Genomic DNA, 20,488 nt, shown 5'->3' on the forward strand with positions numbered 1-20,488 from the left:
GTTTCGGAAACAGAAACTGAAAGCTACGTACGAGAACGTTATAATTCGTCGAAAATACCATTTATGACGATGGTTGTGAAATGGTGCATTCAAAATATTCTGTTATTAAATTTTATTTTTACATAATTGATAGCACTATATTGAGGATTCAAAACCACGAAAGAATAATGCAAAAGACATCGATAAAAATGCTATTCTTCGAACAATGAATTGGCAATGAAATTCGCTAATTGATCGTTCGGCGAGCCCGTAACGATCCTGACCGCTGCTCAACGAACACAACTCAGCGAATTTTCATACTCTCTCCCCTTCAAATGGCGTTTAGAGCTGCAACGACGGTGAAAGTCCTTAAGCGCGGCTTAAAAATTTCTGCAGTTGCGGGAAAAAATATCCGACCAGTATTTACTAAAAATTACACGTCATTACTATCGATACTGCAAACTGATATTTTAACAGACCTGATCTATAGGGTATCGTGTGCAAGTCACGCGTATTTGCTTAATAAAATTTACATTTTCCACGGACGGATACGTACTATCTTAACGACGCTCGTGCTTCTTTGCTAAGTGGAACTTGACTTAGACTTCTGACCTCGAATACTGACCGACAGTAATAAGTAACTGTGACAAGTCCCTGTTAAACATGTGGGTGGAATATTTATGAGTTGAGACGGTTTGAATGCCACGTTAATCTAATTACATTTAGACAGAGCATCGGAAATATATGATGCATAGAAACCTGAGAGATATCGAAATCATATGGCGTTTCAATCAAGTGTATACAGAAGCTATTTTATTATAAAATTAATTTACCATAATACAGGATAAAACAATTATTTAAAACAGTAAAAAGAAACACTTTTTTTTATATTTTAACTATATTTGAAACGATATGAGAGAAGCCTACTCCCACAATGGTTAATGTTTAAACGAAATCGTGCACATTAATTTTCATGGCGAAATGCTTCCATTCATTGGCTATCAAAAAATAGCAAACGGCACGCAGAAATGCAACTTTCGTAATGTAGGAATTTTTCTTGAGACTACTGTGCGCCGCTGGAATGGCGAGGCTGGCCGCGGTTTATCTGAATTTTTATTGCAACGAGCCAACACTTTTAACGGACCGCGAACAATGTGGAAAGGCGAGTTTACGACCCGTTACGGTAACTCCTTTCCGATATTACTGTATAACAGTAGCGTGGAATGTCGTTCTCGCCAGTGGACCAAATAGAATGAAGTAGCGTTTCCTGAGGGTCAAGTTTCGGTTAAAAACGAAAGTAGAACAATATCATAATTTGGTAGGAAATTAGCTAGCGATGCTTCGAAAGAGACCAAAAGAAAACTAGGTAATTCAATATTAAAAATTGTTAATTATATCATAAACTCCAGTTGATCACAGAATAGCGAATAACAATTGGGAAACACGGAATTCTATGATAGTTCTAGATACGCAGTCGACATGTGCATTCAGCAGAGTAACTTTTAGGTCTGGGTTCTAACATTTATTTCTTACGAGGCAGAAATATTATTATTTCAAGACTCAAATTCAAGACTTCAAATGCAAATAACATTTTCGATACCATTGTGAAAATTATTATATTCAGTTCGATAGTAAATACATGCGCTTGTAACGTTACAAGTGCAACGACTGGCGTTGGTATGACTGTAAAATGGTGTTTATAATATTTCTGATCATTGTGAAATAACTGTCCATCCGTAGCCCACGTCGCGGTGGCAAAGCACAAAACGACCCTGGGCAAAAATGAGTTCGACATGATTATAGCATCGTATTACCTAGGGATCAGGCAAATTCCACGTCAATTCCTTCTTTTCCACAAGGCAATTTCGCTAAACCACGACCGTTCGTGTACCGTTCGGTGCCGATCTTCTTTCTCGCGTCTCGTAATTTACGTAATAACGCGTGCCTGACGAAATTTCCACGGTAAAACGTAGTCGACTTGCGACCCACGCGTTCGGGTCTCTAGCTCGGTGGGCGATCGCCAGACCCGGACTTTTATTCACGGAGCAACGAATAAAAACATTCGACTCCTTCGTGAACTAGCCTTTGCCCACAGTTTCCATCATTCAAACATCAATTTAACCCCTTAATGCCTGAGTCTGACTGCTTTGAAAAATAATATTTGTTTAATCCAACGGTTTAAGGGATGATAATTTTCCTTCAAATTATACGTTAGATACAACATTGTAATTAACAAAAACCGTATTTTTAGAAACAAATCCAATAACGAAAACTGATCATTGTTGGTTGACACGAAAAATATGAGCGTTAAGGGGTTAAACAAGAACAGTGGTTTTTTTCTGTGAAATTATATTATAGACGCCCTGGGGATCATTTTAATTAACAAATATGACCGTGTATACTTTTCTTAACTATTAACAGAGGTTTGGAAATGATCTCGGTGAGGCAACCAAGATAAATGAAAATCAAATTCATTATTACTAAACGATAAGATACAATACGTGTTGAATTTGACGACAAATATCTGAGGCTAACAAAATAATTATTTCTGTAGGACTAAAAAATAATCGTGATTTGATAAATAGAATGAACAACTGGGACATGTTACTTTAATTTACGAATAAAATTTGTCGGGCCCCGGGGGAGTGGGGGGCACCGTTTTAGAAACGACGAGCGCGTATTTACGCGCTAGATGAATGAGTCAGCTGGAGACGCACGGCCCGATCTCGGCGATTTATTATTGGCGAACGCGCGTCTACGCGAGCCCCGTGTAATCTCTGTCAGACAGAAAACACTCGTCGCGGTTTTGTTTGATATTTTTCCACGGCCCCGCTGTTCCGCGGGGACATATTTACGAGCGCAGATCTTAACTCGTGACGAACGATACGGTGACGAATAAACGGCAACGCGAGTAACCGTACGCCGCTAAAGCTGCATACCAACGCGTGGTATCTATGATCTACTTACTCCGCGATGCGGGCACGTCGAACACCACGGGCATCTAATTAATACCTCGCTACGTTGGATCAACGTCATCGAGCATTAACGTCTTATTCGCATCGCGGAGCATCGCACGGGCTTCGACGAAAATTAAAAACCCGTTCAGAATTTAAACGATCCGTTCCGTCGACCTACAAACATTTTTCTACGTAGCGATTTCTGTCGTAATAAAAAGAACGACGTTCGCGAACGTCCGATTAATGTTTCTAGCCTTGGCGAGCGTTGCAAGGAAATGTACAAATTTGTCGACTAATTTCCGAAGTTAAACGACGCGTAAATAATCGCTCGGGTCCGAGAAACGAGCGGAACGTTCGTGAATCGAAGCGCGCGTCGACTGGTGTCAGTGAAATCGTTACGGGACGCATCTACGCAGGAAACCGCGGCGTGACGGTGCTCGAAACGCGGAATTTCGCGTGCACTTGTGGAAACTTACCTCGCCGACACGAAGCGCCACCAGGACCCAGCACAGTACCGACACAAGCGCACTGGCGAACGCGTGTAAATTGGTCCTTCTCACTGGCATTTTCGGAGGTGTGCGTGCCACACTGGACGGTGCTGTCTGCGAAACGTGTCGCGTTCTCGCCAAGGCTGTCTCGCGACCGATCTCACGTCACATTTTCGTTATTTCCCGAGATGTGTCGCATCGTATCGTAGACACCAGTGGCGATGCCAGCGTATTTACGAGGCGGCCACGCGGTTCTTTCCGACGTTCCGCGAGCTACTACGGGGTCCCGTTCGTTCGCGATCTCTCGTGTACGGTGGCTCGAAAAACACGATGGCTCGTTGAAAGAGAACTGGAAGCGAATGTTATACTGGCGCAATAATGACTGTTCCTCCTGAGCTGCCCCCAGGGACGCTCAAGTGTTCAGCTTTTTGGTGGGGATAGATCGTGCAGCGGCGGCCATTCCCTTCTCATCCGATGTGTATGCGATCCACGCATTCATGTCTCCGAATCCGGCGATGAGCCTCCGTCGTTTCACGTCGTCGCTGGACGGGGTCAGCACCATGCACCACGCCATTTCACAGTGCAGGCAGTCACCTTATCGATGGTTCTGTCACTGGAATAGACGGACTTTTGAAAGAAATGTATTTAAAAAATGTGAAATAAAGTATTAAACGAAAATGAAATAAGGTATACTCCCCTTAAATACTAGCTAAAACGCTAGATTTACCTGACGTTACACTTATTTTTATTGAATCCCCTGTATTGTCCACTGTGTCTATAATTACATAAATTAAGTTCAATATAAATTGCTAATAAATAATATATTCATGAGCTTTGTAACAATTTTTAATAAATTTGTTTCACGCAATACGAAAAAGTTGTTCAGTACTTCTTTGTAGGTACCCATGAGCTCTACTTCAGAAAAAAGTTTCATTGAAATATATTCACTATTGTAGGAGTTATGATAGTTTGAAAATTGGACCACTTTTATGGGGGTTTTCTCATTTCTCGGGGTCAAGGATCAACTTTTCAAATATTTTTGGAATTCCTACGTATTCTTGGCCAAAATACGCATCTTTTGCATTTTGAAAAATTAAAATCCTTCAATTCGTTCAGAAGTTATGACGTTTTAAAGATTTTGAAGTGACATTTTTGGCCTGAAATTATATTTTCGGTCATGAATTTTTTTCTCGAAAATGCGTAGGATTTCGGGGGTATGTCCATTCACCAAAAATGATTGTAATTGACCCCCGCAACCAGAAATAATTTTTCCAGAATGATTTGAAGCTTCTCAATTTCGCCGAAAAATTTTAACACCTACCCCGTCGATTTTTCTTAAAAATTCGTTTTTGATTTTTAATAAATTTGTTTGGTTGTGGTTTCTTTCTATATACGACGGTAAAATATATTTTGGGAACCTAGTACACTGTCTACTTCACATGCAAGTCTCAATTGTGCATTATTTAAGTAGCTTTGAATAAATACTTAATTGGATAGTTATCCAATCCGAAAGAGCTATTCAAATGATTTATTTGAATAATTATTCCTCGTTATTCGTATTGATCGTCTGTAACGGAGGTACCAAACATCCCGGAAATCATGGGATTGTTCAGCACACAGTTAACTCGTTCCGCGTTTCGCACTATGAATCATATATGTCTTGCAAAGAGGTCAAGGCTTTAAAAAATATCTCTGATTTTCATCAATTTGTCTTTAATTTTCCGTACTATGGTTGCCTCGTTGTAGATTTCTCATCGTAACAATTCCATCTGGCCATTCTGATGATAAAACTAACTTCAAAGTGGATTATAACGATTTGAGCACCCACTGTATTTATCTGATTTGTTTCACGATTATTTAATTTAAAAAATAAAATTTTTTAGTGAATTATTTTCCAAGTTTTATTGTCATAATACACAACACTCATTACCTGTATGAAAACACTTGAGAAACTAGGAATTGATAGGATGTCTGCAGACTTGTATTTGGGTTGAGGATGGCTATTTCGAGTATCTTTTGCACAGGCAAATAATTGCACATTCGATTGATTTTGAAGTAGATCCCATAATTTAGATGCATCCCTTATATTAACGCGGAATTAATGATAATAATAAAGTGATAGGATAACAGGTTGGACAACGCGTATCTTTTTTCCTTTCTTTTTATTATTATTATTATACGCTTTCGTTGTTATAATTATAATAGATCAAGATTACACAATGGTACTCTACAAGTTAGTTTTGATAAGAAATAAGGGCGTAAAAGGCTCGTGTCCTTCCATTTTCGTAAAAATTAGAAGACAGTAGAGTTGTATCGAAATTGCTATCGGTTAATCGGCAATACAATGTATGAAATGTACAAAGCAGGCACGACAGCGGCGCCCCAGTTACTTGCCGCCTTACTATTACGTATTTTACGTTTAAGGTTAATATTGTAATTCGAACGTTAAACGGAAGACACGTTTACACCGCGACGTCGTTACCGCGTCCGACGCCACGTGGTCGCGTTGCAAACGGTTTTTTTTTAAGGCGATTTAAGTACTAATAACGGTTTTGGCACTTAGATTTACCATTGCACTAATTATAAAATGGTACCGCTTCTTTCCTGGAGAGGGTATATTCACCTCTACGTTGCACGTATTGGACGCTGTGATTCCGCGACGGTGTATCAAAGGAAGAAGTCGTTAATCGTATCGTTTCGCGCCATGATAAACGCACGGACGTAAGCGTTTCGTGCATCTCGCGATCTTTCTGCACGATCTCGTCAGACGTATGTACGGCGCGTACATTGCGTAGAAAATTTATACGGAAAATGTGATCGATCGACGGAATTTCGTTGTGCAAAAGTTGTCCGTTTTCAAGTCCATCGCGAATATAATAGTCGTAGCACGTTTTAATCATAAATCGTAGTTATCCCTTGTGTACGCGTAGTCAATGACTATATCTAAATTCTACCATAAGGTTGACTGCACTACGCTTCCCTTCTACTTTGGCATAACGACCGAAACAAAATCTCGCCTATTTATAAACGTTCGTGCTCGGAGGGACGAGCAACGAAGGTAGAAAAAATGGTGCGTGTTTAATTACCACTTTTCTTTTCTTTGTTTTTTTTAACATCGTCCTCGAAGACTCGACCCTTCTTCTTACGCTGCTCTCTATTCTAAGTCCACGTTTGGCAGTATTTGGATTCGCGCAAAATATTTCTCATCTCTCCTCTCAAATCTCTCTCGCTCGTGTAAGGCAATTTTCGAAGCTGTCGTACGCGAAGTATTGCTTTAGCAAATCGCTTTAGCTCGGTAAAGCGATGCAAAACTGCAAACGTTACGACGCTGTGGTACCCGTTTATAGTCGATTAGGTTACGATTATTTGAAACGTAAATGCGAAGACACGATGACATCTGACGCGCTTCATTGTTGATAAAAAAGTAATTTGAGAAGTAATTGGAGGATTCGAATGGCGTTATCGTCAATAGACCAAACCATGTTTGAAGTAACGCTATTTAAAATAAATAAATATTATTTCAAATAATATTTCTTCGCTCAAACTCGGATTTTAAATAGGTGGCTTTTTATTTATTTTATCTCAGGCATAACGAGGAACCAATTAGAAATACTACTGTCGCGTTATAATTCTCCCACAGTGTCATAGTGTCGATCACAAGAAACGAAAATTTCTTCCAACTTCATCTTTTTTGTACTCTATTGTATTGTCATTTTCTATCCTATATTAAACGGGACTTGTAAATTAACTGAATCCTGGCTATCGAACAAAGGATTTGGACTACTTAAAAGTAAAATAGAAATTGATTTCGGTACCAATCGCGAAAAGAGTTGCAACATTTCGGACGAACGAACACTGTTTCAAAATTGCGACACTGTTGCTATAATCACGGTCCAAACGCGAAAAGAATAAACTATATTACAACGACAAATTCACGAGTCCCTGTAAATTAGACTACGCACCTCTATCGTCCGTGGTATTTGTTTTACTCTCTCGAATTGTTCAGAAACCTTATCCCTTAATTGTTCTGAGCAGTGTATAAATATCGTAACGAATCGTGCAATGCGTTTGAACGAAAATGGCTATTGAACGATGAATGCAACGAAGACGCGGCATACACAAGTACTTCGTGGTCAAAGCATCATGCGAATAAAATTTGGTCACTGCTCGAATGCGTTTCACCGGATTCTTGAATGTGCTCTAAACAACTAGAAATAAGCTAACGAATACTTTCTGTGGAATGGCTGCCTTTATTTATACAAAATACTATCGAACGTTCGGCCGCGTAAGCATATAGATGATCAATGGAAGCACAGTGTGCTCGAGAATCCTCGAACGATTATCGATACTTTTCGAACGGAAGCGATTTCGACCCTGGTGCTAGGTATCCACTTGAAAGTTTTACCTTAAAAAGTTTCTATCGAGCCCAAAAATTGTAATCTGTATTATGCAGGCCCATAATTCTTTTCTTATATAGGATACCGCTTCAATGTTTTTAAAATATATTTTCTACCACGCCTCTTCCAATTTTAAAGATCTCATCAAAACATTGGGCCAGAGAGTTCAGAATGGCGACTGTCGTAAAATTCTTGAGTGGACGCCAAGCACGACGCAACAGGTGATAGCACGGTGTAAGTGAGAACGAAACGAATGTTTATTAATTGGTAACTGTCATAGTGCTGTCTATATGCTTAAGCAGGACAGCGTTCATCCGTTGCTATTCGACGCGTGTCCCAGCGGTACTGATAAGTTCATCGTGCTAAAGTTCAACCTCTCACTGTACGAAACGGGCGGGAAACGTCGACGAGAAAAACTTTAAACGAGTCCAAAGTCGGTGTGAACGGTGACGTCGCAGTTGTTCGGTTTCTCGGCGGCCGCCATGTTGACTTCGACCAACGTGTCCACGCTGTTGATCGGGCAGCCCTTGAGAATCTTCTGCGCCGCCAGGCTGGTGAACTGTACCTGCATGTCGCTCAGACTGGGATACGTGTAAAGGTCGCCTCGACTGACCGTCTTCTCGAGATTCGGTTCAGAACCCTGCGGTGCTCTCTGCTGTTTCGTAGCTTCGAGATTCTCTATGTAGACGTTGTTGAATGATCCACCGAAACCGTCGAACGACTTGGTGGGCGACGGGGGATTCGAGGCGATGTTGTTCTTCGAACCAGGACGCAGGAGGTTCCTGTAACTCAGAGCGTCCTTCGACAGCGACAGACTGAGCTTCCGTGAATTGTTCATGGCGTCGTTGGTGTTCTTCATGCTGGACAAGGTGGTGGCGGGATGCTCGTTGACCAAAGAGTTCTTGTCTATGTTGTTCGTCGAACCGTCAATCAGATGGGCCTGGCTGTTGTTCAGACGGTTCGTCAGCTTCAGTTTGTTGGGCAGCTCCTCCTCGGCCTTGGGCTTGTTCTCCTTGTCGGACTCGGACTGCTGCTGGCTCGGTTTCGACTCTTTGGAACCGTAGAGCGAGGACGGGCGCTCTAGCTTGCTCGACTTGTTCAGCTTCTCGTCGTCGAGCTTCGACTTGTACAGCTTCTCCTCGTCTATTCGGGACTTGTACACCTTCTCGCCGATCAGCTCCCGGTCTTGCTTCTCCTTGCAGTCCGCGGGCTCCTTGTCAGCCACTTTGGTCTTCACCGTCCCGTTCTCGAATGTGATCACGGACCTCATGGGCGAGTTGTTCTGCTGCACGTAGATCTTCGTGCCCGGGGACCCGGATATGGTGGTCGTGCTGGTGGCGTTCGAGGCAAGCGTCACGCTGTTCTGAATCGCGCGCTGTTCCTGCGACGGGCTGACCGGCGTTAAATTCGTGGACACCTGCAGCGTGATCGAGTTCTGCGCCTCCTGCAACGGCGTCAGGGATCCTTGTTGCACCACCTTCAACGGGGACGACTTCACTGGCAGGGTGGACGTTTTTAACGGCGACGACGACAGCTTGCTGCTGGAGATCGATTTGCCGCTGGAGTGAGACGAGTGCCCGGACGACGTCTTTTGCAAAACCTACGAAGACAACGAATCGTTTGTTTGTTTTTATCGGTGTTTAGAATCATCCGTGTCGGATTGGATTTGTCAGAACACTCGTGTAAGTACCTTGTGTTGCGGCGATCCGTTCGATTTCGTAACGCTGCCGGTGGAATCGTGACTCGGTCGCCTGGCGTTCGATTGTCTCATACTGGATCGTCCCAGCGTGGCCGTTTTCGCGGGGCTGGCGTTCGTCGTTCGAACGGAGCCGGAGCTACCGCCGCTTCTGCTGGGCGACGAGTTGGCCGAGTTCTTGCCGTTTTGCGTCTGATTCCGGCCTTGATACGATTCCTGGTTGGTGCTGGGCGGCAGTACGGACGCTCTGGACGTGCATCTGCTCAGGCTGGAACACTTCGATCGGGGCAGGGTCGAGCACGGTGATCGATGTCGTCTGGAACTCCTGGGCGTCGAGTTCGCCAATAAACTAGAGGAATCGCCGCTGGCTTGGCGTCGATGTCGCCTCGGCAGTGTGGCGGATCGCACGGAGCTTGAGTCGTCCCAAACTTGGAAACTGGCCTGCGATTGGTCCAGGCCCTCCATCATCTAAAAACGTTACTCGGTTAAGAGGGATGGCCACTTGTTTCGCCACCAAAAGTTCTTTCATAGTGGTCACCGTCGCTACTCCTTGCGACAGAAAGAGTTAACTCCTTATGGTACTGCACAATTTTTCTTTATTGCATCTGTTATTCATATCTGCTGGTATTATTACATTAGAATGGATCGCTGACTAGTATTGCTATTGAAGACCTGACTGGCAATTTTTACTTATTTAACACTAAACCTAAGGCCATCGGTTAAATAATGGTTTTTAAAATTTCGTTTACAATTTCTATCATAGAGTGTTATTTTAGCACCGTTTAACTTCACGATTTTTCTTATAGTGAACGTAGATATGAATTTTTCAATATCCACTTCTTTTCTTATTGTTTGTTTTCTGATAAAAATATGTAGTCTGGGATTGAAACTGGTTAAAATTTGGTATAAAGTACTGATTAGCATCTGTAATGTAAATTGGAAATACATATATAGCAAAAATGAAAGGAGAGAATCATCAGTTTCCACTGTCGTAGACAGTCTAACAACGCGTATTAAGAATAGTTATATTATACACACATGTAGTTCCGAAACTACAAGTGTTTTATTAATTATTAAGGCACTGTTAGAAGCGGCAAGGCTTCCCCTTTAAAATGGCTTTTGAATTTTGTCGATCCGACTTCCCGTTTTCGAGATATCGTAATTTATGTAAAGGGGTATTTTTCTTAATTTGACTATCTCTGTCTCCGTCTGACGCGTCGCGCTGGACCTCTTTGTCGCACGTGAGTCGTGACCGAGTGACCTAGTTCCGGCGTAGTATTTCCAAGAATTTACTACGCACTGTTTACTAGTGTCACGCGTGCGAGATGAATGAACTCGCGCGAGCGCACTACGAAACGTAAACAAACCCTATCTTCGAAACTAGCCACCGCATCGACTTGAAATTAAAATCGCTATATCTCCGGAACTAATAAAGCTATCGACTCGTACAAACGCTCATTTTAAAGGGCTTTTCATCCTCTATCCGATGACCATATCGTCTACTATAATTTTTGCTATCTTCCATGTTTATTTTGACATTTACTTTGACGCTCGACTTCAAATGAAAATTGTCTTATCTCCGGAACTAATTACGCTATCGACTCGTATAAACGCTCATTTTAAAGGGCTTTTCATCCCCTATCATATGAACGTAACAACTACTATAATTTTTGCTATCTTCTATGTTTATTTCGAAATTTACTTTGACGTTATATACCTAACAAAATTTCAGCAATTCCTATTCATCATAAAACTGATGTGTAATAAAACTGGATTATAAATTGTGTGTTTAATAAAAAATTAACTTAAATTTGGAATGTCTGCGTAATTACTAGCCAGTATTTTTTCGTAAATAACTGTTTTCTCCGGAAGTAACTACGATATCGATTTGGGTTTAGTGGTAAACTACTTTGATGCTCGATTCGACCAGAGTATAAGGCAAGGAGTTAACCCGTGGCATTTGCTTTCATTTTCCGGGGCGCTGTTTGGGCGAAAAAGCATAGGTATGCTTTTTTATGGAAAAACGTCCGTCTCGATTGAACTCACCGAAGGGCTGGCTGCTCTCGTTTGAGTGGCCACGCTGTGTAGGTGAACGACGCGCGGGTTAAACCACTCGGTAGGAGGATACTGAGCGCTGAACGTGCCCATTAACGGTGCACCCTTTCTTCGTGTACTGCGTCGGAACAGCCTGGAGAGCAGACCTATTTTCTCTGAAAAAATTCCGGAGAAACCTTGAGATGAGAGAAATGCAACCCATGTTGCGTTTTGCGTTATAAGAGATCGGGGATCGAGGAAGGGCTTGCCAGCTAAGGGTGACTAAGAAGCTTCGATTTGGATGGTACAGCCACAGTTGCAGTTGCAGTTGCAGATACGTTTCTTTTGGCGTTGCGTAGCCTCGATCGGGAACAAGGCACCGAAAGAACTTTCCGCCGCCGTTTTTATTGCAATGGCCAACGAAGTAAACGGCGGTGAAAGCCCGGTTAAATAATTTACTTGTCGCGGATAAAGACATTCGGCATCGGAATGAAAGTTGTAACGCTGGTGCCTCTTCGGCAGCGATCGATAAGCGTTTTCTTTCCTATACGTGCACCGAACGGAGACAAATTTTATTTTCGAACAAATTGTCGACAGACCAAAATAAAATTCAAAACAAAAGGTAATTTTAGGTAAAAAGTAGGTAATTTTTCGAGCAGCTTATTGCTGCCTATGGTGACTCTGGTATCAAGTTTTTTTTTGATGCCCTGTTCCGTCACGATGTTTATTCCTGTGAACACGTGATACGCATTTTCGAGCGCCCATCACCTACACTGTGCAGAAACTGAATGTTTAACGAAAATGATTCGTGTGGGAGCGTCAGCTTCGAAAGGAAAGCTGTGTTCAAGCGATCACCCATCACCAAAACAATCCCTTCCCCGACTCGACTCACTGGTTGGGCTATGAGGCGCGCTGTCGGTGCTCGCATACTCCGCGCTCGACGAAGTGTCGCTTCTCTCCGGCCTCCGTGGCAAGGACCGCGAACTTCCACTTCTGTGCAGGCGTCTGGCTGAACCCCAAAGCCGGAGCGAGTGTCGCCTCTCCAGACGACCGGGCATCGATCGACATCTCGCGAACAGAACCTTATCATTGGGATTACCTGGAACAGCGAAAACAAAATCATTAGTCGTAGCTGTTGAGTTATTTGACATAGTTAATAGGGAAGTCTGTGAATGGGTTTGTGAATTATTCCCCTATGGTCAAGACGTTCGAGTTTGAAGACAAATAGCCCCATTCTTGACGTTACATAGCACTACACTGATACTATGTTCATAGTCTGTCGAATTGAGATGAAAATTCTAGCTCCTCGTGGTAGAATACAAGTAGCCTCCGATCAATTGCAACTGATCCTGAGAAGTTTCAAATCATCCACGATAAGGGTTGAGACTTGTGATTTAGCCCCCAGCAACACAAATTTGCTGTGTTTATTAATAAATCTCATCCACTTGGATCATTCGTCTAAAAAATAGCATGGCTGAAGATTTTGTTCTACCTTGTCTAAAATAAGAACTAGCTGAATACTTTGGCAAGGGTTGAGAATGTTTTGAGTTTCCAAGGGGTTGGCGATTGTTCCTAGCAAGTCTGATCGCAGATACAGTGAAAATCTTGCGACGAAAAGAATGTGACGTTCGAATTTCCGGGTTAATTCCCGTCGTGGTTCGCGAGTGGCGAGCTCCCATCGAGTTCTCAAAAAGTGGAACGCCCTCGTCCCTGATTTTCATCGCGGTACACAGCCAGAGGCGGTGGCGACGACCGAGTGGGTTACCAGCGTGAGAATCACTCGAGAACCGAGTAAGAGAAAAGTAGGAAGATTATATACGTGGCCCCCCACGTGATCCCGACAGCGTGTGTAACGGTAGACAATGTCGTGACCAATAGCTAATATATCGGCTGTGCTAAACGCTTTCCAGGGATCGCCGAGTTGGCACGGTCTGTTCCGTTCCGCGATGTGTACCGATGCTTGCGTGTACGTCCTCCCATACAAGTACCGATGTGTGTAAGAGTCGAACCGTGCAAGGTGCCGAAGGTGTTTCCGTGTCAATGCGCCAGAAAATTCCAGTTTGCGCGGCTCCGAAACTTTTGACCACCGAGCGTGTGCATTTAAGCCGCGCATGCAACGACCTATGCTACGGGAACCTGTACCGATCAATGGCCCGGCCGACAATGTAACATCGTTGCACGCAACGTTACGCTCGGTGATGGATAAAACATTACTCGAATAATAGATAACCGATGAGACCGACGCAGCGATTCTAGACGTCTGGACGATTTACGGTTCAACTTTAATTCCTTGATTGCGATACGTTTCACTGTACAGAGTAATCTGGAGCATTATGAGTTGTTTTTAATGTGGGTAAGTTTATGTGCAGTTACAATGATGCAAGAATATATCGTAAGCTGCTAGGTGTATGGAAAAAATTTGCAATTAGGTTTTAATATCTATAAAATAGACATCAAAGATTACAAGTAAAACCACGTTACTATATTCCCAAATAGGGTACAATATTGCTGGTAACTGATGTAAATATATTTAGAATTTTGATAAATTAAAAAACAGTATTCACTGTAACCATATCACTAAGGATGTATTCAGGTTAGTTAACATGTGCTGACAAAAATTTATTGCAAATATTTATTTACTATGTTTGTGAATTCTTTATTTATTATCATCGTATACTTTTGCAAGTTTGTGTCCTATTATTGTTCTATAATGAATAGTTCCTCTGGGTCACAATGAAACCAGAATCTGTTGGACGAGGGTCAATTGAAATAATATTTATTTAATTTGAAGAAACTAGCATCCTTATAACGTGTGATATAATACAGAGCCTTTGGGAAGACCAATTAAAAAAAAAATACATAATCCAAGCGTACCGAAATGTCTATAACGATGCCAATTTAAACAATGAAATTAAGTAGCAGAGATGCTTAGAACAGAGAACCGAAAATCGTATCCCCCACGTACGGATGTTAAATAAATTTCTCTATCTTGTCGAATAAATGTTGAACAGCGTCGAAAAGCGCCGTGACTTATTCGTCTTTGTTAAGTTTTAGTTGCACAACCCTGGGTTTCTGGGTGCGCCGATACCGTATAGCAGTATATGGAAACGTATTATCGTACAATGCTATATAATCGCGTTGACCATACTCGGTTCCAGGATGCTCGATAAAGAAAATGTCGAGTTTTCTTTGTATAGGGAATGATACGTGTTCACCCTCCCTCCCACCGGCATTTGAATTTCTAATTTCGAGTCGCGCGTAGCGGAAGGGACGTAAATTCGAGCCCGGGATACGACAGCCACTCTAAATACCGAGATAAGGTAGCGCAATTTAAATCGAATCGCGACAATTTTTCGATCCGATCCGCCGTAGGAATGCACGGTCTTCCGGCGCGAGCTGCGTGGCTGCCAAGGACGACAACAACATAAACGTACCGGACTCGTCCATCGAGTTCAAGAGAAAAAGGTCCCGGGCGAGGTGCAGCTAGTGAACTCCTCTACGGGCACACGGAACGATCCCCGAACACGTGCCGAACGAGTTTCCCAGCATCGACCGGTCAGCTTCGAACTTTGTTTCCTGGCCACACTTTTACGACATACGCGACGAATGCATTGATTCAGATTCGGGACGAAAAGAAGTCTATACCTCTATCGGGTTCGTGCATGAGGAATGGTTTCACGAAGAAAAATTCAAACCACTTTTAGAAAAGAAAGTTTTATTAATCGAAATAATTTCCATCTGCTCGAATATGCTTCTGCAAAAGAAGGTCCTGAGCTCTTTGATCTCTAAAATTTGTTTTTTTAAAAAATTGTACAGGTCAGCAATATGAAATAGCGAGAGAACGTGTTCGTGTTGGACTTTGTATCAAAATGAGCAATCAACGCATCGAATACGGTTGATAAATAAAGGCTAATTTCGCGAGATACTATGTTATTACAAAACCTGTTATACCTGTGAAACGTTTAAGGCCTCCTCGTTCCTTTTTGCGAGATAGACTGCTCAGTTAAGTTCATACTTATGCTTCGTAAGTATCTTGATTCACACAAGGTAGGTTATGCATTTATCACTGACAATGAGTCAAATTCAGTGTAACGTTTTCTTATTAATACATTGATTGTTTGACAACCACAGTTGCCAGAGAAAAATAAAAAACGAATTCCTATTAATAGATTGAAGAATTGATTTTAAATTTTCCTAACAAAGAGAAGCAGAAAGAATCGTTTTGAATTTTGTGTACAGTGACCGAAAATTAGTGCACGAACAATGCTCGCGACGAGGCTACAATTTTTTGTCATTTGTATTCACGGCGAGCACATAATCTACGAGTCGCAACGTGTAATTTGTTCCTATAAACCAGGCATATCAATCACGCGACTCGCTTGACCTTTTTATCGCGAGCCTATTGCTTGCTCGGGGCACTAATCCTTTAATAATGCGGAGTATCAAAAGCAATTATCGTGGAAAAAAATAAAAATAATGGGTATAGGTCGACCTACTCGAATATCTTCAAAACTGCTGATGATACTAAAAAATGATGGGCTATAGGGAGTGAAAGAACGAGTTTCCTGTTTATTGCATTCTTATTTTGTATTTAATGGTCCCTAGAATTCTTGACTCTTACTCTTTAAGCGTCAATTCTTATGTCTAATTCTTTATTTTACTCTGACTCTATTTCTCAATAATTGAATAAAAAAGGGAACATTATCTGGAAATTTAGGTTCCTCACCTCCGCAGATGACGTCTGCCAGATTCGTCTGCACAGCTTGATGCGTGACATCGCCGTCCCTGAGCGTGAGCATTTCGCCATGCACCAGGGCCATGGCTTCGTCGTTGGACATCAGCATGCTGCCCTGACCTCTGGATCCGCTGACCTCTCTGGAACATCTCCTGGAGTTGCTGGAATCGCGCCTGAGCCTCCTGGTCTCCGGCGTAACGACGAAATAGCCCTGCGACGTGTGATATATCTTCCGTTCTTGCATCAATTTCGCGAGGGCGTCGTAAACCAGCTCGCGGTTCGGTCTCTGCATGGCTGGGAACGCGTTCCTCAGAGCGGATCTGAGCGTGTCCAAAGTCGCTGCTTGCCTCTGGGACGTCAACTCCAGGATGGCCCAACAAAGGGCTTCCGGCAGCGGCGTGAATTGCCCCTGAGCCACCGGGGCGACCAAGCAATCCTCGATGTCGCCTGCAAGGAAAACCATAAAATAATTGTAATTACCTTCGCTCGACAAACATGAAACTTATCACGCGTCCGGGGATGTTTAGGGTTGCTCAAATTTTAATGTGCAGAAGAGATACATCGAATAGATCGGTGTAGTTGTCATTTTATGGCGTCCTTAACGACATATACGTTGTTTTAAATTAGGGTTCATTTATTATAAGTGTTTGGAAGAAACGTTGTAAGCTTCGAGCACCGGCCATTAATGCCCACCATGACAGTCAACGCGTTGACTATAGTATACTTCAGGGATAAGTAAAAAGTCCTTAATGGTTGCAAGAGAATTGGCACACTCTGACGTGAATTTATTCATTTCGATGTTTCGGGTATCGTTTGAAACTTTTATAATATTTAACAAGAGAAATTATAATTTGAATAAAGATTAATTATATTATTTATATTCTGAATGAGTATAACCGTGGAGTATGTATGAGGAAAAAGCATGTTAAATACTCGAGAGTTTACCGTAGCAAGTAATGTGAGTCACATTAAGGAGTTTCACTTAATTCCTGAAGTATACTGGTTATGGAAACTTGCAAGGCTCAGAGCGAATAAATGTCTACGAAGTTGTACGGAGTAAAAGAATCAATCCACGGTGATTATGTCCGCATCAGTATTCTGATAGAGACTTTTTCTCAGTTTCTACTCCTGCAACTTGTTGCCTATCGGTTCCCACATGTAGATCCATCTTCCCAACACCAGACGCCCTGAGCTTCAGACAGAATTCGCTAGGAAATTATTTTATCTCGTCAACCATCTTCTAGACGCGAAAGATCGATCAGATTTGCTATCTATAAGCTTCCTGCGTCCGATAATCTACCAATTCAGACATCCAGGTCATCGATAAAATCGTAGCTGGATTAATTTGGAATAATCTAAGATTTTGAAGCAACGTTTTATGGAGATGAAGCATCGATCGAAATTCAAGCCCAGATCTATCGATTGAGCCATTTAGATGGCTAGACCGATTATTTCCATCGGAGTCTAACCTTTTAAAAATGGCTATCGATCGACGGATACGAAACGAGCCGTTTCGAGGCAGCCGAGAAAAATCGTTGAAAGCACGAGTGAACCAAGATTTCCTCGATTATGCAAACGTAAGGTTAAGATCGTAGATACGATGGCCTTATTGGTGTTTCAAAGTTCTCGCGTTCATTGAAATTCACCCTGCATATTCGCTCGGCAGAATGAAACCGTAATAGTAAGTTGGCTGCCAGGAACTGGCGACATTCAAGCGACTGCCTTTCTAGCTTCGACCGAGACGGTTTGGGTTTCCATGCATGTCCCGGCTACAAACAAAGTATTTCATTAACGAACACATGTTTAACGTTCTCTGGCCGTCTAACGTAATATTTAAGCCACGCTCGCCGGAACAGGTTAGTTCGCGTTCCCATTTACGACAACCATGCAGGAATATTTATAAACGGTATATAAGCTACTATACAAGATGTTTGACTGCAAGTGGGCAATCTAAAACGAGGATCAGTAGCGATCGAATTAAGTTATTAATTGTTGAAGATGCACCAGAAACTCAGTTCTCCTTTAAACACGTTTGAAACAATTTTTAAATTATTTACTGATGCCAAATATGTGTCAGAAAAATTTAGAAACTACAAGGGGCAACCATCTAATAATAATTTTAGTCCAATGATCGCACAGATTCTCTCAGAAATAAAATCACAGGAATACTTTACGGTGTCTCGTGAATACTCGACTTCTCAATATCCATGGAAATTAGCGATTTTAAACACTGTTATCGAGCGATACCGGGCGCCATGAATTTTAACTTGGTATTTCGTTTGATCCTGTTCCCCGACAGCACGAAGAGAGTCTGATGAAATTCAGCCAGACCTTTGGTACCAGAGATTGTTCCGTATAATCTCAAGGTGGTTGCTAGAGAGACGTATTCACGGATTGAAGCCTCAGTCGCATTGAAATTTCATTTTCAAACAGGGGAGGATGGGGGATATTAAGTTCGTGACAAGTGCCTCGCCGGCGAATCTGTGCTGTATTCGTATGCCAGCGACGCACGCCTATAAATTCACTTAGAGAATATTCCCGTGAATCTGTCGTGCCTTGCATCCCGCAACGGACACGCTGGTATGTGTCCGTGAAAGCGGGAAAGTTAAATGATCATATGGTTCGAATAGTTTGCGCGCCGTAAACGGCGCTTTATTGCAAATAATACAGGCATATCCTCTCTTAAAAGATCCTCGTACGCGTGAACCTGTTTCGAGTACAGATATTATACGATTATCGTTAAAATCGCTGTTTATAATGGAAGGAATAACAGACGAACCGAAACGTGCCACGTTTATTTCTGAACGACAAACACACGCTTCTCGATAAAGACAGAAAATATATTTGCGTATTTTAATTTCACCCGTTACAAGTATTTTGAGTATACGTTTAATTGGAAATGAATGTTGATTAATTAAAACGTACAGGAGCACAGATTTATATTTGTTCCTTTAATTATAAAGAACGAGTGTGAAACTTTATAAAAAGATTTTCATATGATTTTAAGAATATCCTATTAGGACACTTTGCTTAATTTTGGAGAGAGTCCGACGTACATTTTTAAGATTCGCGACGTATAAATTACATAATTGTACGTTCTGATATTGCACATATTTAACGTGTCTTTCATCTTTATTTTTAGGATCAATAATGGACAGATTGGATGTTCATCCTTATTAAGTCTCGTTAACTTTCACGTACCACACAGGCAATTTAGGAGAAATCCAATTTTCCAATGGCTAGATTATAAAAGTGTAGTTATCTAGTATTGTTATCTCTGCCAATAAATATGCGAACAATTTGGATCTGTTCTTTTGGAACGAATGATAGAACCTATCGAATGCACTGTCCAACCGAATAAACGTTGTTTCTATATAATTTCGACAATCATTGCTGGAGATTAATGCTTCAAGTTGAATTTTCATCCCGACAAATAGCCGACAGCTCGAGTTATTAATATTTATCAATATCCATCTGCGAAACGATCGTCAACGGAACTAGCTAAACTCGAAATACCAGTGCTCGATGCAATCGTCCTACGCGCGTGTGACGAATACGCTGTCGCGAAAGATTCTACGCTCGAAGATACGATTTGATGACGAATGATTCGCTACACATTGTGTCGACGATTAAATATTCGTGTCACGAGCGGCGTGGATGCCACGAGAATTTCGGAACCTAACCCAGCGAGTCGCGAGTTTAGAATAATCCATAGTCTTTTCGTGGGCGTGGACCAGATGTATGAGAACGCGAGGCCTCGGGGGGTTGGAAAGTCACCTTAAAACGTGACCGGAAGCACAAAGACTTCAATTTCGCCACGAAGACCGCCGACTTCTCTCCTCGAGGCGTCGAAATTCGCAGTTTTCATCCATCTTAATTACCTTTCTCCCGGCACGTTTATGGATCACTGCTCGATTGACGTTTAAAACGCTAATTAAGCATTGTTCCTTCGGAGTTGATTTGCTCTGGCACGCCAGTCTCTTTCCCAGCGGCCTAGAAACTGGTCCTTCTAACCTATTTTTATTCGCATGCGTACTGATACGCCTGACAGGAAGCCACGAGATGCTGTACAAAAAGTTTAAGTATCTCAATATCGAGGCTACTGTACGTTACACGGTAGGTTGTATTTGTATTAGAATACTAATAAAAGAGGGTATAATATGTACTTAAAATTCATGAAGCAAAAAATGAGATCTAGTAGG

At 42.0% G+C, this 20,488-nt stretch overlaps 2 protein-coding genes across 3 annotated transcripts in view; both read right to left on the reverse strand.

The window, feature by feature from the left end:
- LOC122395866 overlaps positions 1-3,816 on the reverse strand; it is a 45,716-nt gene extending 41,900 nt beyond the window's left edge. Inside the window, exon 1 of the mRNA XM_043393775.1 lies at positions 3,413-3,816. Within this exon, the coding sequence (XP_043249710.1) occupies positions 3,413-3,502 (90 nt within the window). The 5' untranslated portion in view covers positions 3,503-3,816. The remainder of the gene's footprint in view (positions 1-3,412) is intronic.
- A 3,121-nt stretch (positions 3,817-6,937) lies between these two features.
- The window catches only part of LOC122395863 (storkhead-box protein 2), a 154,514-nt gene continuing 140,963 nt past the window's right edge, over positions 6,938-20,488 (reverse strand). Inside the window, exons 4-8 of one of the 2 annotated variants that reach the window (XM_043393772.1) lie at positions 16,278-16,733; positions 12,444-12,650; positions 11,564-11,727; positions 9,512-9,985; positions 6,938-9,421 (exon numbers count right to left, since the gene is read on the reverse strand). In XM_043393772.1, the coding sequence (XP_043249707.1) occupies positions 8,240-9,421; positions 9,512-9,985; positions 11,564-11,727; positions 12,444-12,650; positions 16,278-16,733 (2,483 nt within the window). In that variant the 3' untranslated portion in view covers positions 6,938-8,239. Of the gene's footprint in view, positions 9,422-9,511; positions 9,986-11,563; positions 11,749-12,443; positions 12,651-16,277; positions 16,734-20,488 lie in introns of both variants that reach the window. The other variant, XM_043393771.1, reaches the window with a different exon arrangement.

Source organism: Colletes gigas, unplaced genomic scaffold, assembly GCF_013123115.1.
Source record: "Colletes gigas isolate AHSC1104 unplaced genomic scaffold, ASM1312311v1 Colletes_gigas_Sc00006, whole genome shotgun sequence".
NCBI classification, from domain to species: domain Eukaryota; kingdom Metazoa; phylum Arthropoda; class Insecta; order Hymenoptera; family Colletidae; genus Colletes; species Colletes gigas.